Below are 16845 nucleotides of genomic sequence, written 5' to 3'. Positions count from 1 at the left end.
ATTAAGACCTCATATGGCTCTGATAGCAGAAAAATAAAAAAGTTATGGTGTTTGGAAGAGGGGGAGTCAAAAACAAAATTTGAAAAGTGCCCATGGCGGTAAGGGCTTAATGAGCAGCAGAGCAATCATGCAAACAGACATCGAAACAAAATCTCCTTTTCCCTCTCCCTTGAAGCCAGTTTTTCCTAGAGGGAGTCAGGGGAGGGGTTGAAGAAAAAATTATTTCTTATGAGTCGGCATAGCCTCTAATAAGGTGTGACCCTTCAGTGCCTGGTGGCAATTACAGCCATAACACTACTGAGTATGGTTTTCTTTGGTTGTGTTTTTTTTTGGTGTGTGTGTGTGTGTGTGTGTGTGTGTGTGTGTGTGTGTGTGTGTGTGTGTGTGTGTGTTAGGCTGGTGTGCATGTGGATAACAGTGGTTTTGTCTAATGGAAAAGTTTAGAGAAGCCGGAAATAAGTCATGTCATTTTTGAGGAATGTGCCAAGCTTAAGATGAGATTAGTACTGATGAAAACACAGGCCTCCTCCAAGCAAGCACTTTGTCATGAATATTGAAGACTAATTACACCACATGGGGGAGGGGAGGATGACTGTAAACCTCACAACTCCAATTCATATCCTAATACAACCTAGTTTAAAGGGATTCTATTGTTTCAAAATGCGATTTGTGTGGTAAGAATACGCTGAATAGCCTTTAAAAAGGCTATTCAGGTACTGCCTACAGTTCTGCCAATGGGTAAATAATATATGCAAATGAGACTCTCCGAGCACCCAGGGCCAGCAAGCACCCCCCTCGTCATACCTCTGAAACGCCCCACCGTTGCTTGTACTCCAAAAGACCTCCCCCTCCACACGTCCTCTACCGCCTGTATCTTCTGTAGTCTCACTTCGGGCGGTTGAAATCCCGTGCATGCACAGTAACGCTTTGTTCTGAGCCATTTTGTTGTAGAGAACTGCACGGTCTACTACAAAATGGCGGTCGGGCATGCGCAGTACCACTCAGAACGGAAGGGATTTTCAGAGATATGACGCAGGGGTTGCTCACTGACCCTGGGGAATGCCCAGGATGCTCGGTGAGCCTCATGTGCATATATTTACCCGTTTTTACTAAAAACTGGAGGGACTTTGGCAGAACTGGAGACAGCACCTCAATAGCCTTTTTAAAGGCTATTCAGGCACATGCTTACCTCAAAATCACTTTTCTAAATGAGAGAATCCCTTTACACTGTAACCCTGATATTCTCTATATACCGTACCATACCAGGTACATAGCTTTTACACCCTCATACTTCTCACAGAGACCTCACCATATTTCTTCTCACAGAGACCTCACCATATTTCTCCTCACACAGCAAACTCTCACTATGTTTTCTCGTCATTCCCCTCAGGTCCAGGTTGCTGGGAGATTTATGACGGTACTACTGGACCCGCACTCCTATGATGGTGTTCTTTTGGAGTCCTCTGAGAAGCTTGATTTTGGGAAATATGCAGAGATATTAATGGAAAGGATGTTTGATGTTCATCTTCCAGACCGCGATGCTGCTGCAGAAAGGAGAATTTTAAAAATGTAAACACAATGTGACTAATAGAGATGCATAGATTACATGAACAATAGGCAGGGATAATAGAGAAAGTTCATATTATGAATCACAGTTGCTAATTGGATTGATATGTGTTTTGTGGTGAGGGTGCGTGTATAGCAAGAAATACTTGGCCTTAAGTATATGGTGTCACTATTGTGGCTGATAAGAAAAGTGGAGCATCTCTTTGTCCTCCTTCTCCCTTGTGAGACTGTGTGAGCAGGGGCATGTGTACCAAATTCATAGCATGTGACTAGATTGCACATATAGCAGAAAAAAATAAAGACATATACCATCATATGCATTCCTTTATAGAGGCACAACATGAACCAATATATCAAAATACTATAGATAGAACTGTATAAGAGTCCATTCACACGGAGTAAACGCGCGCTCATTTTGGCAAAATACACGTGTAAAAAATACACGTGTAAAAATAAGGGGGAGTTCACACGGAGTAACGTGCCGCATGATGTGGCACTTATACGGCGTGTGATACTTTGTGCGCCGTAAAAGCTCCCATTGATTTCAATGAGAGCCTGGATCGTATATGCGGCGTTATTTTGTGGCCGTGATTTTGCGGCCGCGTATACATGGGTTTTAGCCAATAGTTCTGTTGACTACAGCCTCCATTGAACACAATGTCCACACAAGTTGCTTTCCTATACATTTCAACTCCTTAAGATTTTCATTAGGGAAATGGATGAAGGATGCAAGCAATCACCATCTAGTGATATTGCTCTTGTCTGCACTCACTCGTCTCAGTTCTTCACTGCTGGTACCAAGGACGAAGGAAAACATGGAATGTATCCGTGTTATAGGAACTTATGACACAGCATACCATCAAATACACAGTATCTTTCATACCTATTGGGGAATATTAAAACTGACCCAAATGTTGGACATTTAGTGCAAGATCTATCACATATAGAAGGGAGGTCAAATTTCCGTGTGAACTTTTGAACAGGGTCATTTTGATGTTTTTGGTTGTCATTATAATTTAAAGGGATCCTATCATTAAAACTCAATTTTTTCTGCCTACCACGTAGGAATAGCCTTAAGAAAGTCTATGACTGTCTTACTTTGCTCGATATATGTACATGCTCTGCAAGACCCACACTTGAAAGATCTGCTAAAAAGTTTTCATATCCTGGCAGTTTTTTTTTGGCCTTTTTTCAGAGAATATGAATCATAACACAAAAACTTTTTCTCCACTCATGGTTAGTGGTTGGTTGAAGCCACTTATTGTCAAACCTTTATGTTTTCTCTTTTTAAAGGGATCCTATCATTAAAACTCAATTTTTTCGGCCTACTATGTTGGAATAGCTTTAAGAAAGGCTATTCTCCTACCTTTAAATGTCTTCTCCGCGCCGCCGTTCGGTATAAATCCCGGTTTTCATAAAGCAAATGAGTTCTCTTGCAGCACTAGGGATGTCCCCAATGCTGCGAGAGTACTCTCCAGCGCCGCCTCCATCTTCATGAACAGGTATTTTTGCGTCTTCTTCCGCCTTCAAACTTCTAGGCAAAGCCAACTGCAAGTGCAGTCGGCTGCCCAAGTCCTAGAAGTTTGAATCCACCGTCGGAAGAAGGCGCGAAGAGGATCCGTTCCTGAAGAAGATGGAGGCGGCGTTGCAGAATTCGCACGCAGCATTGGGGACAAAAACCGAATTATATACCGAACGGCGGTGCAGAGAAGACATCTAAAGTTAATTACACATAAGCAAAAACTGTGCTGAAAAATTTGGCTGTGAGGAGTTGATGGAAGACAAGATCAGTTGTGGCAGAAGAAGAACAATGGCAATCATGTGTGGCAGAAGAAGAACATTGTGAAAAACCAAAAGAAGTGGTTATTGAGAGAAACTTTGAGGTAGTTTCCTTCGGTCCACTCTGCCATAAAGCCCCAACAGGTGGAGAGCTGCAGTAATAGTTGATTTTGTGGAATTTTCTCCTATATCCCTACTGCATCTCTGGAGCTCAGCCACAGTGATCTTTGGGTTCTTCTTTACCTCTCTCACCAAGACTTTTCTCCCTCGATTGCTCGGTTTGGCTGTATGGCCAGGTCTAGGAATCGTTCTGATCGTCCCAAACTTCTTCCATTAAAGGATTATGGAGGCCTCCATGGTCTTAGGAACCTTGAGAGCTGCAGAAATTAATTTCTAACCTTGGCCAGATCTGTGCCTTGCTACAATTCTGTCTCTGAGCTCCTTGGGCAGTTCCGTTGACCTCATGATTCTCATTTGCTCTGACATGCATTGTGAGCTGTGAGGTCTTATATAGACAGGTGTGTGCCTTTCCTAATCAATTCCAATCAGTTTAATTAAACACATTTGGACTCCAATGAAGGAGTAGAACTATCTCAAGGAGGATCAGAAGGAAATGTACAGCATGTGAGTTAATAATAATAATGATAATAATAATAATACATTTTATTTATATACCGCCAACATATTCCTCAGCACTGTACAATTTGTAGGGTTCAAATACAGACAGATACATAACAAAGAATGTCATTTCACACAATGGGACTGAGGGCCCTGCTCGCAAGAGCTTACAATCTATGAATCTATGAGTTAAATATGAGCGTCAACAGCAAAGGGTCTGAATACTTATGACCATGTGATTACTTCAGGTTTTTTTTTTTTAATAAATTTTGCAAAATTATATACATTTCTAGTTTTTATCTGTCAATATGGGGAGTGTAAAATAAAGTTTTATGCTTTTAGCAAATGGCTGCAATGAAACAAAGAGTGAAAAATTTAAAGGGGTCTGAATACTTTCCATACCCACTGTATATACACATTACAAGTTATCCTCTTAAAGGGATTCTACCACTAAAACACTTTTTTTTCTAGTTACCACGTCGGAATAGCCTTTAAAAAGGCTATTCGTCTCTTACCTGTAGAAGTGCTCTCCGCCGCGCCATTCGTTCAAAATACCGGTTTGTACCGGTATGCTAATGAGTTCTCTCGCAGCGATGGGGGCGTCCCCATTGCAGCTCGAAAACTGACCGCCGCGCCGCCTCTCTGGTCTTCGGTGTCCTCCCTTTGCTTCTTCAGCGTACTGTCGGACGCCTGCGCAGTACGCTCTGTTCGTCGAAGATTGCCGAACGTACTGCGCATGCGCAAAATTGCGATCCCAGCCATAGTGCGGGGACCGAACTTTCGCGCATGCTCAGTACGTTCGGCAATCTTCGCCGAACAGAGAGCATACTGCGCAGGCGTCCGACAGACGCTGAAGAGGCAAGGGGAGGACACCGAAGACCGGAGAGGCGGCGCTGCGGTGAGTTTTCGAGCTGCAATGGGGACGCCCCCATCGCTGCTCCTGCGATGGGGACGCCCCCATCGCTGCGAGAGAACTCATTAGCATACTGGTACAAACCGGTATTTTGAACGAACGACGCGGCGGAGAGCACTTCTACAGGTAAGAGACGAATAGCCTTTTTAAAGGCTATTCCGACGTGGTAACTAGAAAAAAAAGTGTTTTAGTGGTAGAATCCCTTTAACTGTGATTCATAAATATATATATATATATCTATTTAATATCAAGTTTTAGTCCTTTTTCACTTCCGTTTTTTCTTATCAATTTTTTACAAAAGACCAATCAATCAAAAATATTAATATAATTTGCTTTATTTTTGAAAATATATTGTCCCTCAAACATGATGAAATGCAACGGATGTCACTAATTATTTCGAATAAAAATGGGAAGAAGCCGGTGCTTATAAAGCCAAATATGAGCTATATTAGAATTTTACATCTATATCTAGCAACACAGAGCAGGTGTCCCCAGTTACTCCGGGTCCAAACATGACTCAGTCAAGTCCACATCTTTAGCATTTACAACCTTATAATCCCTGGTGTCTCGTGTAGTGTCTGAGGGACAAATCCATGAGGGACTGTGACCAGTGGGTTAAGAAACTGCTCTCATATAACCAAAGCTAAACTAACCACAGCACAAACCTTGCTTCTCTTATGTATAGATAGACCAATTTTGTACTCTTGTAAGTAATAAAAGCAACCGTCCCCTCAGTATAAAAGAGAGAGAACCTCATGTATAATAATGGTAACTGTGTAAAATGATGGCAGCCATCACTAATGGGCCTTCTGGCAAGTAACTGCATTTTGCTTCTTTTTTTTCTAGGCACCTACAGCACCAAAGTCTGCAGCAGCTGACCAGCATCATGTTCTGTCATCTTTCCTCCGTTCTAAACAGCATTCCAGGGACAACATGGAGAGAAGAGGGACTACTCAACTTCAGCTACAGTGTGATGTTACGGTATAGTCAATGGTTTTGATTGACAGGGCTGTCACAGCTAAGGAGTGCGATAGATAACATTAGTAAATTAGGGTCTTCTTGTCTCTTAGATCAGGGTATTTAACCCTTTTTGGCTCAGAGTCCATTCAGGGCAGTGAAGACGATCTTCAACATTCGCTGGATGTTTACAATGAATTTAGAAAAGTAGACCGGCTGCTGATGAAGAGTGCTCGTGGGCAGTTATCTCGAGGTAAGTTAGAAAAGTGAAGCAGAGGAAACTCTTTTTTCTATATTTATACCATACAAGTCAAACTGGATTCCTACAAAGTAAGCTCCCTTTCAGGGCAACATGATGGCTCAGTGGTTAGCACTGCAGCCTTGCAATGCTGGAGTCCTGGTGTTCAAATCCCACCAAGGGCAAAAAAACATCTGCAAGGAGTTTGTATGTTCTCCCTGTGTTTCCATCCCTTATTCCAAAAAAGACATATTGATAGGGAAAAATGTACATTGTGAGCTCTATTTGTCTACATAAAAAAATAAGCTCCATTTGGGGGTGAGGAATAAGCCAATAAATTCTCAAAATGATGGAAAAAGTTATTCTAGCGCTATATTTTAGAAAGTAGATTCCTATAGGTCAATGTCTGTTTTTTATGATTTCTAGAGACATTGGGGCAAATTCCTTAAGACATTCATTGGTTTATTTGATTTCTGGGCAAAAAATAATTTTTCAAAAAAGGTCAGTTAGTTAAGCTATTAATACGTTAATAAGTGCAAATAAATACCTTTTAGCAGTGTTTTAAGTGATTTGTGTTTCTCTGGGAGTTCCTGGCTTCTTCTGCATGTCTTTACATGGGTAGCTTCCTGTTCTGTTTTCCTATAAACTACCATGATGCATTGTGATTGACTCACAATACCTCCCTCTCTCACTTCCTCACACCCCCTCCCTATTTCTCTAACTAGAGATTCGTCAAATGAGTTCCCCCCACCAAAATCAAAGATAATAAAACATAACTTTTAATAAATATGATTAAAAATCAATTGTAAAAAGGGACAATAGCTAGCCCTTATGTTAAACTATGGATATATAGTGTGTGCTATCACCCAAACTCTGCTCCTATAAATGAACACCAGATCGTACACAGGTGTTATTAGTGTTATAGTGTGGCTGCCACAGCGTAACAATGTAGTAACAATTTTCCCCATTGTGGGACTATTAAAAGATTATCTTATCTTATCTTAGTAGCAAGCCCTAAACAATACAACACAAAGGAAGGAGCCTCTATGCTTCAAGGGTCTTGGACTGGTGCTGCCACTCCCCTTTCAAGCAGTGGGTCTCTCTTGAACATGCCTTTTATGGCACGCCGGTGCGCTTGCTTCCCTGGCTGGACTCCTCGTGCCCTCCTTCCTTGCGATCTCACCCCACCATCGCTCCCACCCTCCAGATTTGTAGGTCACTCTTTCCTAAAGGGCATTTATCCCCCTCTCCCTCTCCTCTGTTCCCTGTCCTGGGAAATCTGGCCTTCCCGGCCGGTCTTTCTCCTGGCCCGCTCAAACAGTGGCAATCCACAGGAAGGGTCTCAACCCACAGTTCATTTTCGATCTGCGGGTTCTTGGCGCTCTCATCGGGATCTCCTTTCGGAGCCAGACCTCCCCCCACTGGGCCTGTGGTGAGCTTTTTAACTTGCCCATTTTCTTTCCTCATTGCCTGACCCCTCGGGATTTGATAGGCCCCTTACGAAATTTGAAACAACCTGTTTAGGCTCGGGCCCGATCAGACATTCCCTCTCTGACTTTTATTTACTCCTGACCTCCCCTTCCCCGGACTACAGGCCTCCCTTCCTTGCTAAATGGGAGGCGGACCTGAATCTGACCTTCTCGGACGACCAGTGTGCCAGGATCCTTGAGTTCACCCACAAGTGCTCGGTGGCCAGCAAATATCAGGAAGCGGGCTATAAACTTTTGACCCGTTGGTATCTCGTCCCCTCTAGGCTGCACAGGATCTTCCCTGGAGGACCCCGGTTTGCTGGCGCTGTGGCCTGGAGGAGGGGACACTTTTGCATGTGTTCTGGGACTGTGCTGCACTCAGGGACTTCTGGACTGGAGTCCATAGAGTTCTGTGTCAGGTCTTTCACTCCTCTCTACCTTTCACCCCGGCCTTCTTTTTGCTCCACTTGTCGGACATTCCTCTGCACTCCTACCGCAAATCTTCCCTGCGTCATATGCTCATCGCGGCCAGAGCTTGTATCCCGTCCCTTTGGAAATCTTCCACCCCCCCTCCCTCCGTCATTGGGTTCATAAAGTGGAGGACATCCGGATCATGGAGGACCTCACGGCCTCTCTCAGGGACGCTCACGCAGCCTACATGGATGCCTGGATGCCCTGGCTTCTGTTTCAGGGGACTCAGTTTTATAAAGCTTTGACGGGTTGAGACCTCTATTGGCTGTTGACGTGGCTTTTGGTCTGGAGCCCTGGTTCTTCCCCCTCCCCCCCTCCTCCCTCTGGGGTGGGTCTTGGTGTCCCTCCCCCCCACCCACCCCTTTTTTTTTTCTTTTCCTTGTCTTTCTCTCTCTCCTCAATTCCCCTTCTTCCCGTTGTTTGTTGTTTTTGAATTGCCTTGTTTTGTTTCATGGCTTATATTTTATTTCTCTGTTCCCTCCACTTGTTTTGGACGTTCTCATATATTTGCTGTGGGCGGGTGGGGCTTGTGCCTCTGGCCTCACCCTGCCTTCATGTTGTACTTGTTACTGTTTTTCTTTAAATAAAGAATTTATTTAAAAAAAAAACACAAAAGAAGGACGATTATATGTAGTCCACCTTATTAACGGAATATATCCAATGAGATAGCTGGGAACTACAGTGCTGATACTTATGAGCGGAATCGGCTTAGATGATAGCTGATCCACTATATAGTCCACAATAGGATATACTATGTAGCCCGCTAACTCATATGTTCACGGAGTTGTGTTGGGTGATAAAAAGAGCTATATAGGTTGAATGCCTAGATGATGCATTCATACAAGGTCACGTCTCAACGTGTTTCATTACTAACGTAACTCATCAGGAGACTAATATTTACACCCTAGGTCTACGGTGTACAGATAATGTCTAGCTACACCCTATATCTAATAAAGGTGTGCATTCAAAACCGCAGTTCCTGATGGTGGGTCCCGGTACTTCATAGAGGCAACACTGCGTTCTATGAACCTCGCTCTTATATAGAAGCAGAGCGAAGTAAAATCCCGCCCTATCAGGAGGAGCGCCCAATCAGATGTCATCACTAGGGATGACGCATTTCCACGTCAGAGACGGGGCGTGTCCTGGGCGGGACTGTCTACGGCGATGCTCGGAAACCCCAGCGCTTCAATCCAGAGAGAAAAATGAATCTATGGTAAGTATAGGTAAGTATAGAAGTTAAGAAGATGATAAGGGACAATCATCCACCATCAGTAAGAGAATTTTTGAAGATGTATGGCAATGTTAGGAAAAACTTCTCTTGAAATACGCTGTTCCCTATCCACCCTTAATGAACTCCAGTAACAAGCCGCATATAAGGTGGCAATGTGAACAAGGACTAGGGGAGATATAACATTCCAATGTGGAACCCTGATGTTCTGTACTGTGGCCTGGATGACGACTAGCGCTGGGAGCCTCTGCCACAGGATGATTTCCCTGGTCTGCCTCTGTAGGACTGAGGAAGGGATTTCCTCTTACTGTCCACCAGCCCTCCCATGATCTCATCTAACTGTTTTCCAAACAGCCTACCCGGTTCGAATGGGAGAGCGTAGCTGTTATATTTGGAGGCGTTGTCAACCTTCCACGGTTTAAGCCAGAGAGGCCTTCTGGCGGCTATGGATAAGGCTATACCTTTGGTGGCTGCCTTTACCTGATACGTGGAGGCCTCGGCTAGAAAATCAGTAGCCAAAAACAGGGACAAGAAGGATGCCAGTAGCTCTTCACGAGGGACTCCATCATCAATATCTTGCTGTAGTATAGCCAGATCTATTCAAAGTTTATTGGAGACTTCAGAGGAGGCTATACCGATGGAGGCCTGAGAGGCAGCAGCAGTATGAATACGCCTTAGGACACATTCAGCGTGTCTATCCATGGCATCTGGCAAATTAGATCTGTCCTCAGATGGAACAACAGTGCGCCGAGAGAACTTGGCAACAGCAAAGTCAACCTTTGGAGGCGACATGAGTTGGTTTGCTCATTTCCCTCTAAGGGAAACATCAATTTGAACTTTTTGGATTGGAAGAATGCCTTATCCGGATGCTTCCATTCAGCTTCCATAGCTTTGGCCAGGGCAGGTACCTCTTGGAAGGCCCTGGGCTTTCTATAGGTGGAATCTGAGGCTTCCCCCTCATCAACATCACGTCCGCCTGGGTGGATGAACTTGAGCAATTTTGACATCTTTTCCACCGGAAATACGGTTTTAGGAGTATCAGAATCTTCATCAGAAGAAATTTCCACGGTGTTAGAACCTTCCTCAGAAGGATACACTAAAGGCCGTGATTCCCTGCGAGACCTTTTAGCAGAGTGTGCAAGGGAGTCCTTCATTTCACGCATGGAGTCGGTAACAAATTCTTTAACCCATGCGACCATAACATGAAGGGCAGGTTCTTCTGGTGGAGGGGCCCGAGACTGGCGACATCTGTTAAATTCATACCCATCAGGGAGAGGAAATTCGCAATCCCTGCATCCCCGCAATCCCTGTTTAGACGACCCCTTCCGTCTTGGTGCTTCGTCCCCTTTGGGAGAAGAGGAAGACATCTGCAAAAAAAGTAAAATACTAAGTATTTAGTGAACAGACACCATATCCTAGCTAGGGTTAAACAGTACCATGGTTGAATCCACAAGAGTGCAGCTTTCAGAAAGAGAAACACACACAAAGCGCTACAGGAGCAGCGGAGCTTGGTCCTAACAACAGAGCAAGCACCAGAGCTCTGTACTGACCAGACTTATATAGGGAAAAGGAAGGGGAGGGACAATTGTCCCCTCCCAAAAAATGTGACCTTTGTATAAAAACATTTGAGTACCTGGTTCAAACCCAGGTAATACTTATGACACATATTATGACACAAGAAGTGGGTAGTAGATCTTTTGACCTGGTCATTTTATAAGTAGCTCACATGCTGAAAAAGTGTGAGCACCCCTGCTCTATTCCCTCGCAGATCAGGCATTTTTTCAAGCTTTAGCTATGTGCCAGTTTAATTGAAGACTGCTTTTCTGTTACCGTGCCAACATACATTTACTTGGTCTCCTTTTCCTGAAAACATGATGAGCTTTCACATTCTTTAAAACAGCTATGTTTTTTTTATAAAGTAAAATATATCACAAGAAAATTGGCAAATCTAGAGGAAAAAAGGCAAACTTTGTTAAAAATACTTTTTTAGGTATACATGATAATGAGGGAACAATAGGTACTGGCCAATAAATATACAAGATCCTCGCACTCAGATTCGGTGAAATGTAGAAATATTCTTTTGTAGGAATTGCAGCAAAACATATGCAATTTTTTTTATTATCAAAAGACCTGCATGTTATATCACAATGCTGAAGGGGTGCCCCACAGGTGGCTGCAGAGGCTGGTCTGGAAAGGAAGGGGCATGGGTGAGTAAATTATCAGCTGCTACCTATTGCAACAGATCACTGTGTGGGGGCAAAAAAAGGTGGACCATGTACCGTGTGGGGGGCCAAAATAATGTATAGGAGTTTAATGTCAGAGCCTATTTCTTACACCATTGAGTCTCATTAATCGTCGGTGGAGCTCAATTCTTATATCTATTTGTATCTGAGCCCTCAATGTTAGTCTTCAATTCAATAACACCATGTTTCTGCTAACTGCTCCACTCTAATAAGGATATTTTAGGAAATAATAAAGACTTTATCAGGTAAAAGAAACTAAGTGCAATGACGAATGTCCCCATGCAGCCAATATTGTGCCACCACAGGATCAATTGGATCTTGCCCTGCCTTCCATGGATATAATATCCAATGGCTCACCTTACGCGTTTCAACTTGTTAGCCTAAGTACACACCTTCTAGTGATACTGCTCTGCTCCATCCTCACTCCGACACCCAGTGTGACCAAAAGGTAGCTGCTGAATTATCATTTCGTATAAAGCTCATAGCTCCACCACACTCAACTTCCAGCAGAGCAGGGAGCCAAAGGGTCTATGGCTGTGTCACTCACACCCCCCACTTCCCCCGTTTGCTGCCCAATCATACGTTGCCATCGTGAATGCGGGAAGCGCCGCAAGATCAATAGCACTAGCATCCCATGTTCCCATGGAAACCTATTGGCAGACAACAAATGACGATGTTTCAGCGCTGTGAATGTAAACAGAGTCCGAGGAAATTGGGCAAATATAGTACATGTTCAAAATAGAAGTAGCATGTAAGCTCAAATACATGGAGCAGCTCTTTTCCCGGTGGATGTACGTCCCTCCTGCTCAAATGTGTGATACATGATCCCTCCTATGTGGAATATGTTGCCCTAATCGATCTAGTAATATATATTAAGGGGCTACATAGACATTGATTTAGTCCTACACACATATGAATACATATGGTAAATTGAAACAGGGTAGGAGGTTCTCCCCTTTACCAGAAGCGACCCCTACCTAGGTATGTGCATGTGTCTGCCTCATATATTTTGCAAATTTTTTCATCTGTTTATATAGTTGTTTATATAGTCCATCACCTTCCTTAACCTCTTCAAGACCGAGCCTAAAAGTACCTAGATGACCGGGCCTCATTTTTCAAATCTGACATGTGTCACTTTAAGTGGTAATAACTTTGAGATGCATTAACTTATCATGGTGATTCTGAGATTGTTTTCTCGTGACCCATTGTACATCGTGTCAGTGGTACATTTTGGCCAATATGTTTTGTCATTAATTATGAGAAAATAGGAAATTTGGTTAAAATTTTGGAAAAAAAATGCAATTTTCAAACTTTGAAATTGCATGCCTTTCATGTAGAATGTCATACTACCCAAATTACTTCATACATTTAATTTACCATATCTCTGCTTTATATTGGCATCAAACTTTAATCACCCTTTCATTTTTTTCAGATGTTATAAGGCTTACAAGTCAAGCAGTAATTTTCCAAATTTTTAAGAATATTTCCAACACACATTTTTCAAGGGACCAGTTCAGTTCTGAAGGGGTCTTAAAAGGCCTCTCTAATAGAACCCCCCATAAATCACCCCATTCTAAAAACTTCACTCCTGTAAGAATTCATAACTGCATTTAGGAAGTTTCTTAACCCTTTCAGCATTTCATGGCAATTAAAACAAAATAGAGGTCAAATTTACAATTTCAATTTTTTTTCACTAATATTTTCATTTAGCCCTAGATCTTACACATTCACAACGTGTTAAAGGAGAAAACACATTCTAAATTCTATTAAGCAATTTCCCCCAAGCATGAAACTATTCCATGTGAGAATGTTAAAAGATGTATGGGCACACTGTAGGGTCTAGAACAGAAGGAGCGCTATTGGGATTTTGGAGGGCAGATTTTGCTGGAATCTGTTTCAGGCACCATGTCGCATTTGCAGAGCCCCTGAAGTGCCATAACAGTGGAAACCCCCTCAAAATAACACCATTTTGGAAACTAGACCCCTCAAGGAATGTATCCAGGGGTATAGTGAGCACTTTGACCCTACAGGTGTTTCACAGATTTTTTTACCATTGAGACATGAAAATTTTTAATTTTTTTTTCCCTAATATAATGTCACTTTAGCCCCCAATTTTTTTATCTTCAAAAGGGGTTAAAGGAGCAATTGCAACCCACATATTGCTACACATTTTCTATTGAATGCAACAATACCCCATATGTTCTGGTATATTGATATACGGACACATGGCAGCTCTCAGAACGGAAAGAGCGCTAATTGGGTTTTGGAGGCCAGATTTTGCTGGAATCATGATCAAGCACCATGTCCCATTTGCAGAGCCCTCTAGGTGTCCAAACAGTAGAAACCTCCAAATTGTGACCCCATTTTGGAAACTAGACCCTGTGAGTTATTCATTGAGGGGTATAGTGAGTATTTTGACCCCATAAGTTTTGAAAAAATTTGTGTCAAACTGAAATTTTTCATATTTTTTACACAAAAGTGTCATTTTAACCCCTTCCCGCCGATGGCACTTTTTGACTTCCTGACCAAGCTCGATTTTTCAAAACTGACATGTGTCACTTTATGTGGCAATAACTTTGGAACGCTTTAACTTACCAAAGTGATTTTAAGATTGTTTTTTCGTAACACATTGTACTTCATGTTAGTGGTAAATTTTGGTTGATATGTTTTGTGTTTAATTATAAAAAAATTGGAAATTTGGTGGAAATTTTGAAAAATATGCATTTTATAAAGTTTGAAATGATGTACATTACATACAGATAGTCAGACCGCCAACATTATATCATAAATCTCATGTCCCAGATCTCTTCTTTATGTCAGCATCAAACTTTAGTCACCCTTTTAATTTTTACGGACATTATAAGATTTACAAGTGAAACAACAATATTCAAAATTTTCAAGAAAATTACAAAGCCCATTTTTTAAAGGGCCTAATCCAGTTATGAAGGGGTTTTGAAAGACCCTTGTATTAAAGCCCCCCATAAATCACCCCATTTTCAAAACTGCACCCCTTAAATAAGCCAAAACAACATATACCTAGTAATTTAACCCTATAAGTGCTTAACAGGAATTAATACAAAATGGAGGTGAAATTTTCAAATTTGAATTTATTTTACTAATATTTTCGTTTAGCCCTAGAATTTGCACATTCACAAGGGGTTAAAGGAGAAAACGCATCCTACAATTTGTTAGGCAAGTTCTCCCGACTACCATAGTACCCCACTTGTGGGTGTAAACTAATATATGGACGCACAGCGAGCCGCAGGAGGGAAGGCGCGCCAAAGAGCTTTTAGAGGGCAGATCTGGCTGTGATCAGTTTCAGGAACCATGTCGCATTTACAAAGCCCTTGAGGAGTCAAAACAGTGGAAACCTCTAGAAAGTGACCCCATTTTGAAAACCGCACCCCTCAAAGTATTTATCAAGTGATGTAGTGAGCATTAGTAACCCCGAAGTGAATGTGTAAGCTGTGCGGAGTAAATTGGGTACACCAAATCCCATTCTATTTTCCCACCAGCTCCTATGACGCGGACGGGGAAGAGGGGCATTCTGGGGGGTCAGCGCTGGTGTATGCTCTCTCATAAGCTCTAAATATGGGGTGTCCCCTGAAAACGCTCGCACCGCTTACACATTTCCTTCTAGTCGCAGCCACTTATGTCCTAATGATTTGGCGACTTTTGGGGTTTTTGTCTTCACATTGTACAAGGTAGATTTTTATTTTTATTTTCTGGCAATGTGGCCATATGAGGGCTTGGTGTTTGCGGTATTAGATGTACTTTTCAATGCCACCATTTTGGGGCGTGTAACTTATTGATTACATTTTATTAACTCTTTCTGGGTGGGATGTAAAAGGAAACATCAATTCTGGCATTGCTTTTTAGCATTTTTTTTTCCCCATGCAGCGTACAGCATAAGTAACGTGTTACCTTTATTCTGTGGGTCGGTACGGTTATGGCGATACCTCATTTATATGATTTTTTAATGCGTTGCTATTTGTGCAGAATAGAATTCAATTCAGGGAAAAAAATCTATTGTTTTTGCATCGCCATCTTCTGAAAGGCATAACGTTTTTATTTTTCGCTAGACAATGCTGGTTGAGGGCTCATTTTTTGCGGGAAGACCTCTTCTTTTTATTGGTACCATTTTGGTTTTCATCTGACCATTTGATTACTTTTTATTGAACATTTTGTAAGGGAAAGGTGGTGAATAATCATTATTTTGTGCGGTTTTCTACGTTTTTTTTTTATGACATTCGCCGTTCGGGTTAAATAATGTTTTAATTTTATTGTTCAGGTTATTACGGACGCGGCGATACCAAATATGTAATGTTTTTTTCTATTTTTCTTTATTTTACATAAAACATTTTATATGGGGAAAAAGGGATTTTTGGGGCTTTATTTATTTATAATTTATTTTAAACTTATTTAAACTTTTTTATTTTCACTTTTTTTTCACTTTTTTTTTCTGTCCCCATGGGGGATTGAAGCAGTGATCGGCTGATCACTGCTTCAATAGAGATACGCTGCAATACACGTGTTACTAGAGATGAGCGAACAGTGTTCTATCGAACTCATGTTCGATCGGATATTAGGCTGTTCGGCATGTTCGAATCGAATCGAACACCGCGTGGTAAAGTGCGCCATTACTCGATTCCCCTCCCACCTTCCCTGGCGCCTTTTTTGCTCCAATAACAGCGCAGGGTAGGTGGGACAGGAACTACGACACCGGTGACGTTGAGAAAAGTAGGCAAAACCCATTGGCTGCCGAAAACATGTGACCTCTAATTTAAAAGAACAGCGCCGCCCAGGTTCGCGTCATTCTGAGCTTGCAATTCACCGAGGACGGAGGTTTCCGTCCAGCTAGCTAGGGCTTAGATTCTGGGTAGGCAGGGACAGGCTAGGATAGGAAGGAGAAGACAACCACAACAGCTCTTGTAAGAGCTAAATTCCAGGGAGAAGCTTGTCAGTGTAACGTGGCACTGACGGGCTCAATCGCCGCAACCCAGCTTTCCCAGGATCCTGAATGGAATACACTGTCAGTGTATTCCCGTATACCCGATATATACCCCCGATACCCGTTCCAACGGTGTGCCCCCCCCACCTTCACCCCAGAAATACCCTGCAAGTCCCCTAGCAATAGAATTGGGGCTATATACACCCACTATTTTTGCTACTGCCATATAGTGCCATTGTCTGACTGGGAATTCAAAGAATATATTGGGGTTACGTGCACCCACAATTTTTACTACTGGTATACAGTGCCAGTTTCTGACTGGGAATTCAAAGAATATATTGGGGTTATAAATACCCTCATTTCTTGCTACTGCCATATAGTGCCAGTTTCTGACTGGTAATTCAAAGAATAT

The 16845-nt window shown here is 42.4% G+C and overlaps 1 protein-coding gene across 1 annotated transcript in view; it reads left to right on the top strand.

Moving 5' to 3' along the window:
- Positions 1–16845, top strand: part of PTGIS (prostaglandin I2 synthase) — a 133759-nt gene that overhangs the window by 41272 nt on the left and 75642 nt on the right. Inside the window, exons 3-5 of the mRNA XM_075278065.1 lie at positions 1391–1569; positions 5723–5857; positions 5947–6086. Coding sequence (XP_075134166.1) covers positions 1391–1569; positions 5723–5857; positions 5947–6086 — 454 coding nt within the window. The remainder of the gene's footprint in view (positions 1–1390; positions 1570–5722; positions 5858–5946; positions 6087–16845) is intronic.

The sequence above is a fragment of the Leptodactylus fuscus genome, chromosome 6 (assembly GCF_031893055.1).
Source record: "Leptodactylus fuscus isolate aLepFus1 chromosome 6, aLepFus1.hap2, whole genome shotgun sequence".
In the NCBI taxonomy this organism is placed as follows: Eukaryota; Metazoa; Chordata; class Amphibia; order Anura; family Leptodactylidae; genus Leptodactylus; species Leptodactylus fuscus.
Note: the sequence above shows the minus strand (reverse complement) of the source record. Positions and strands in the feature narration are given on the sequence as shown.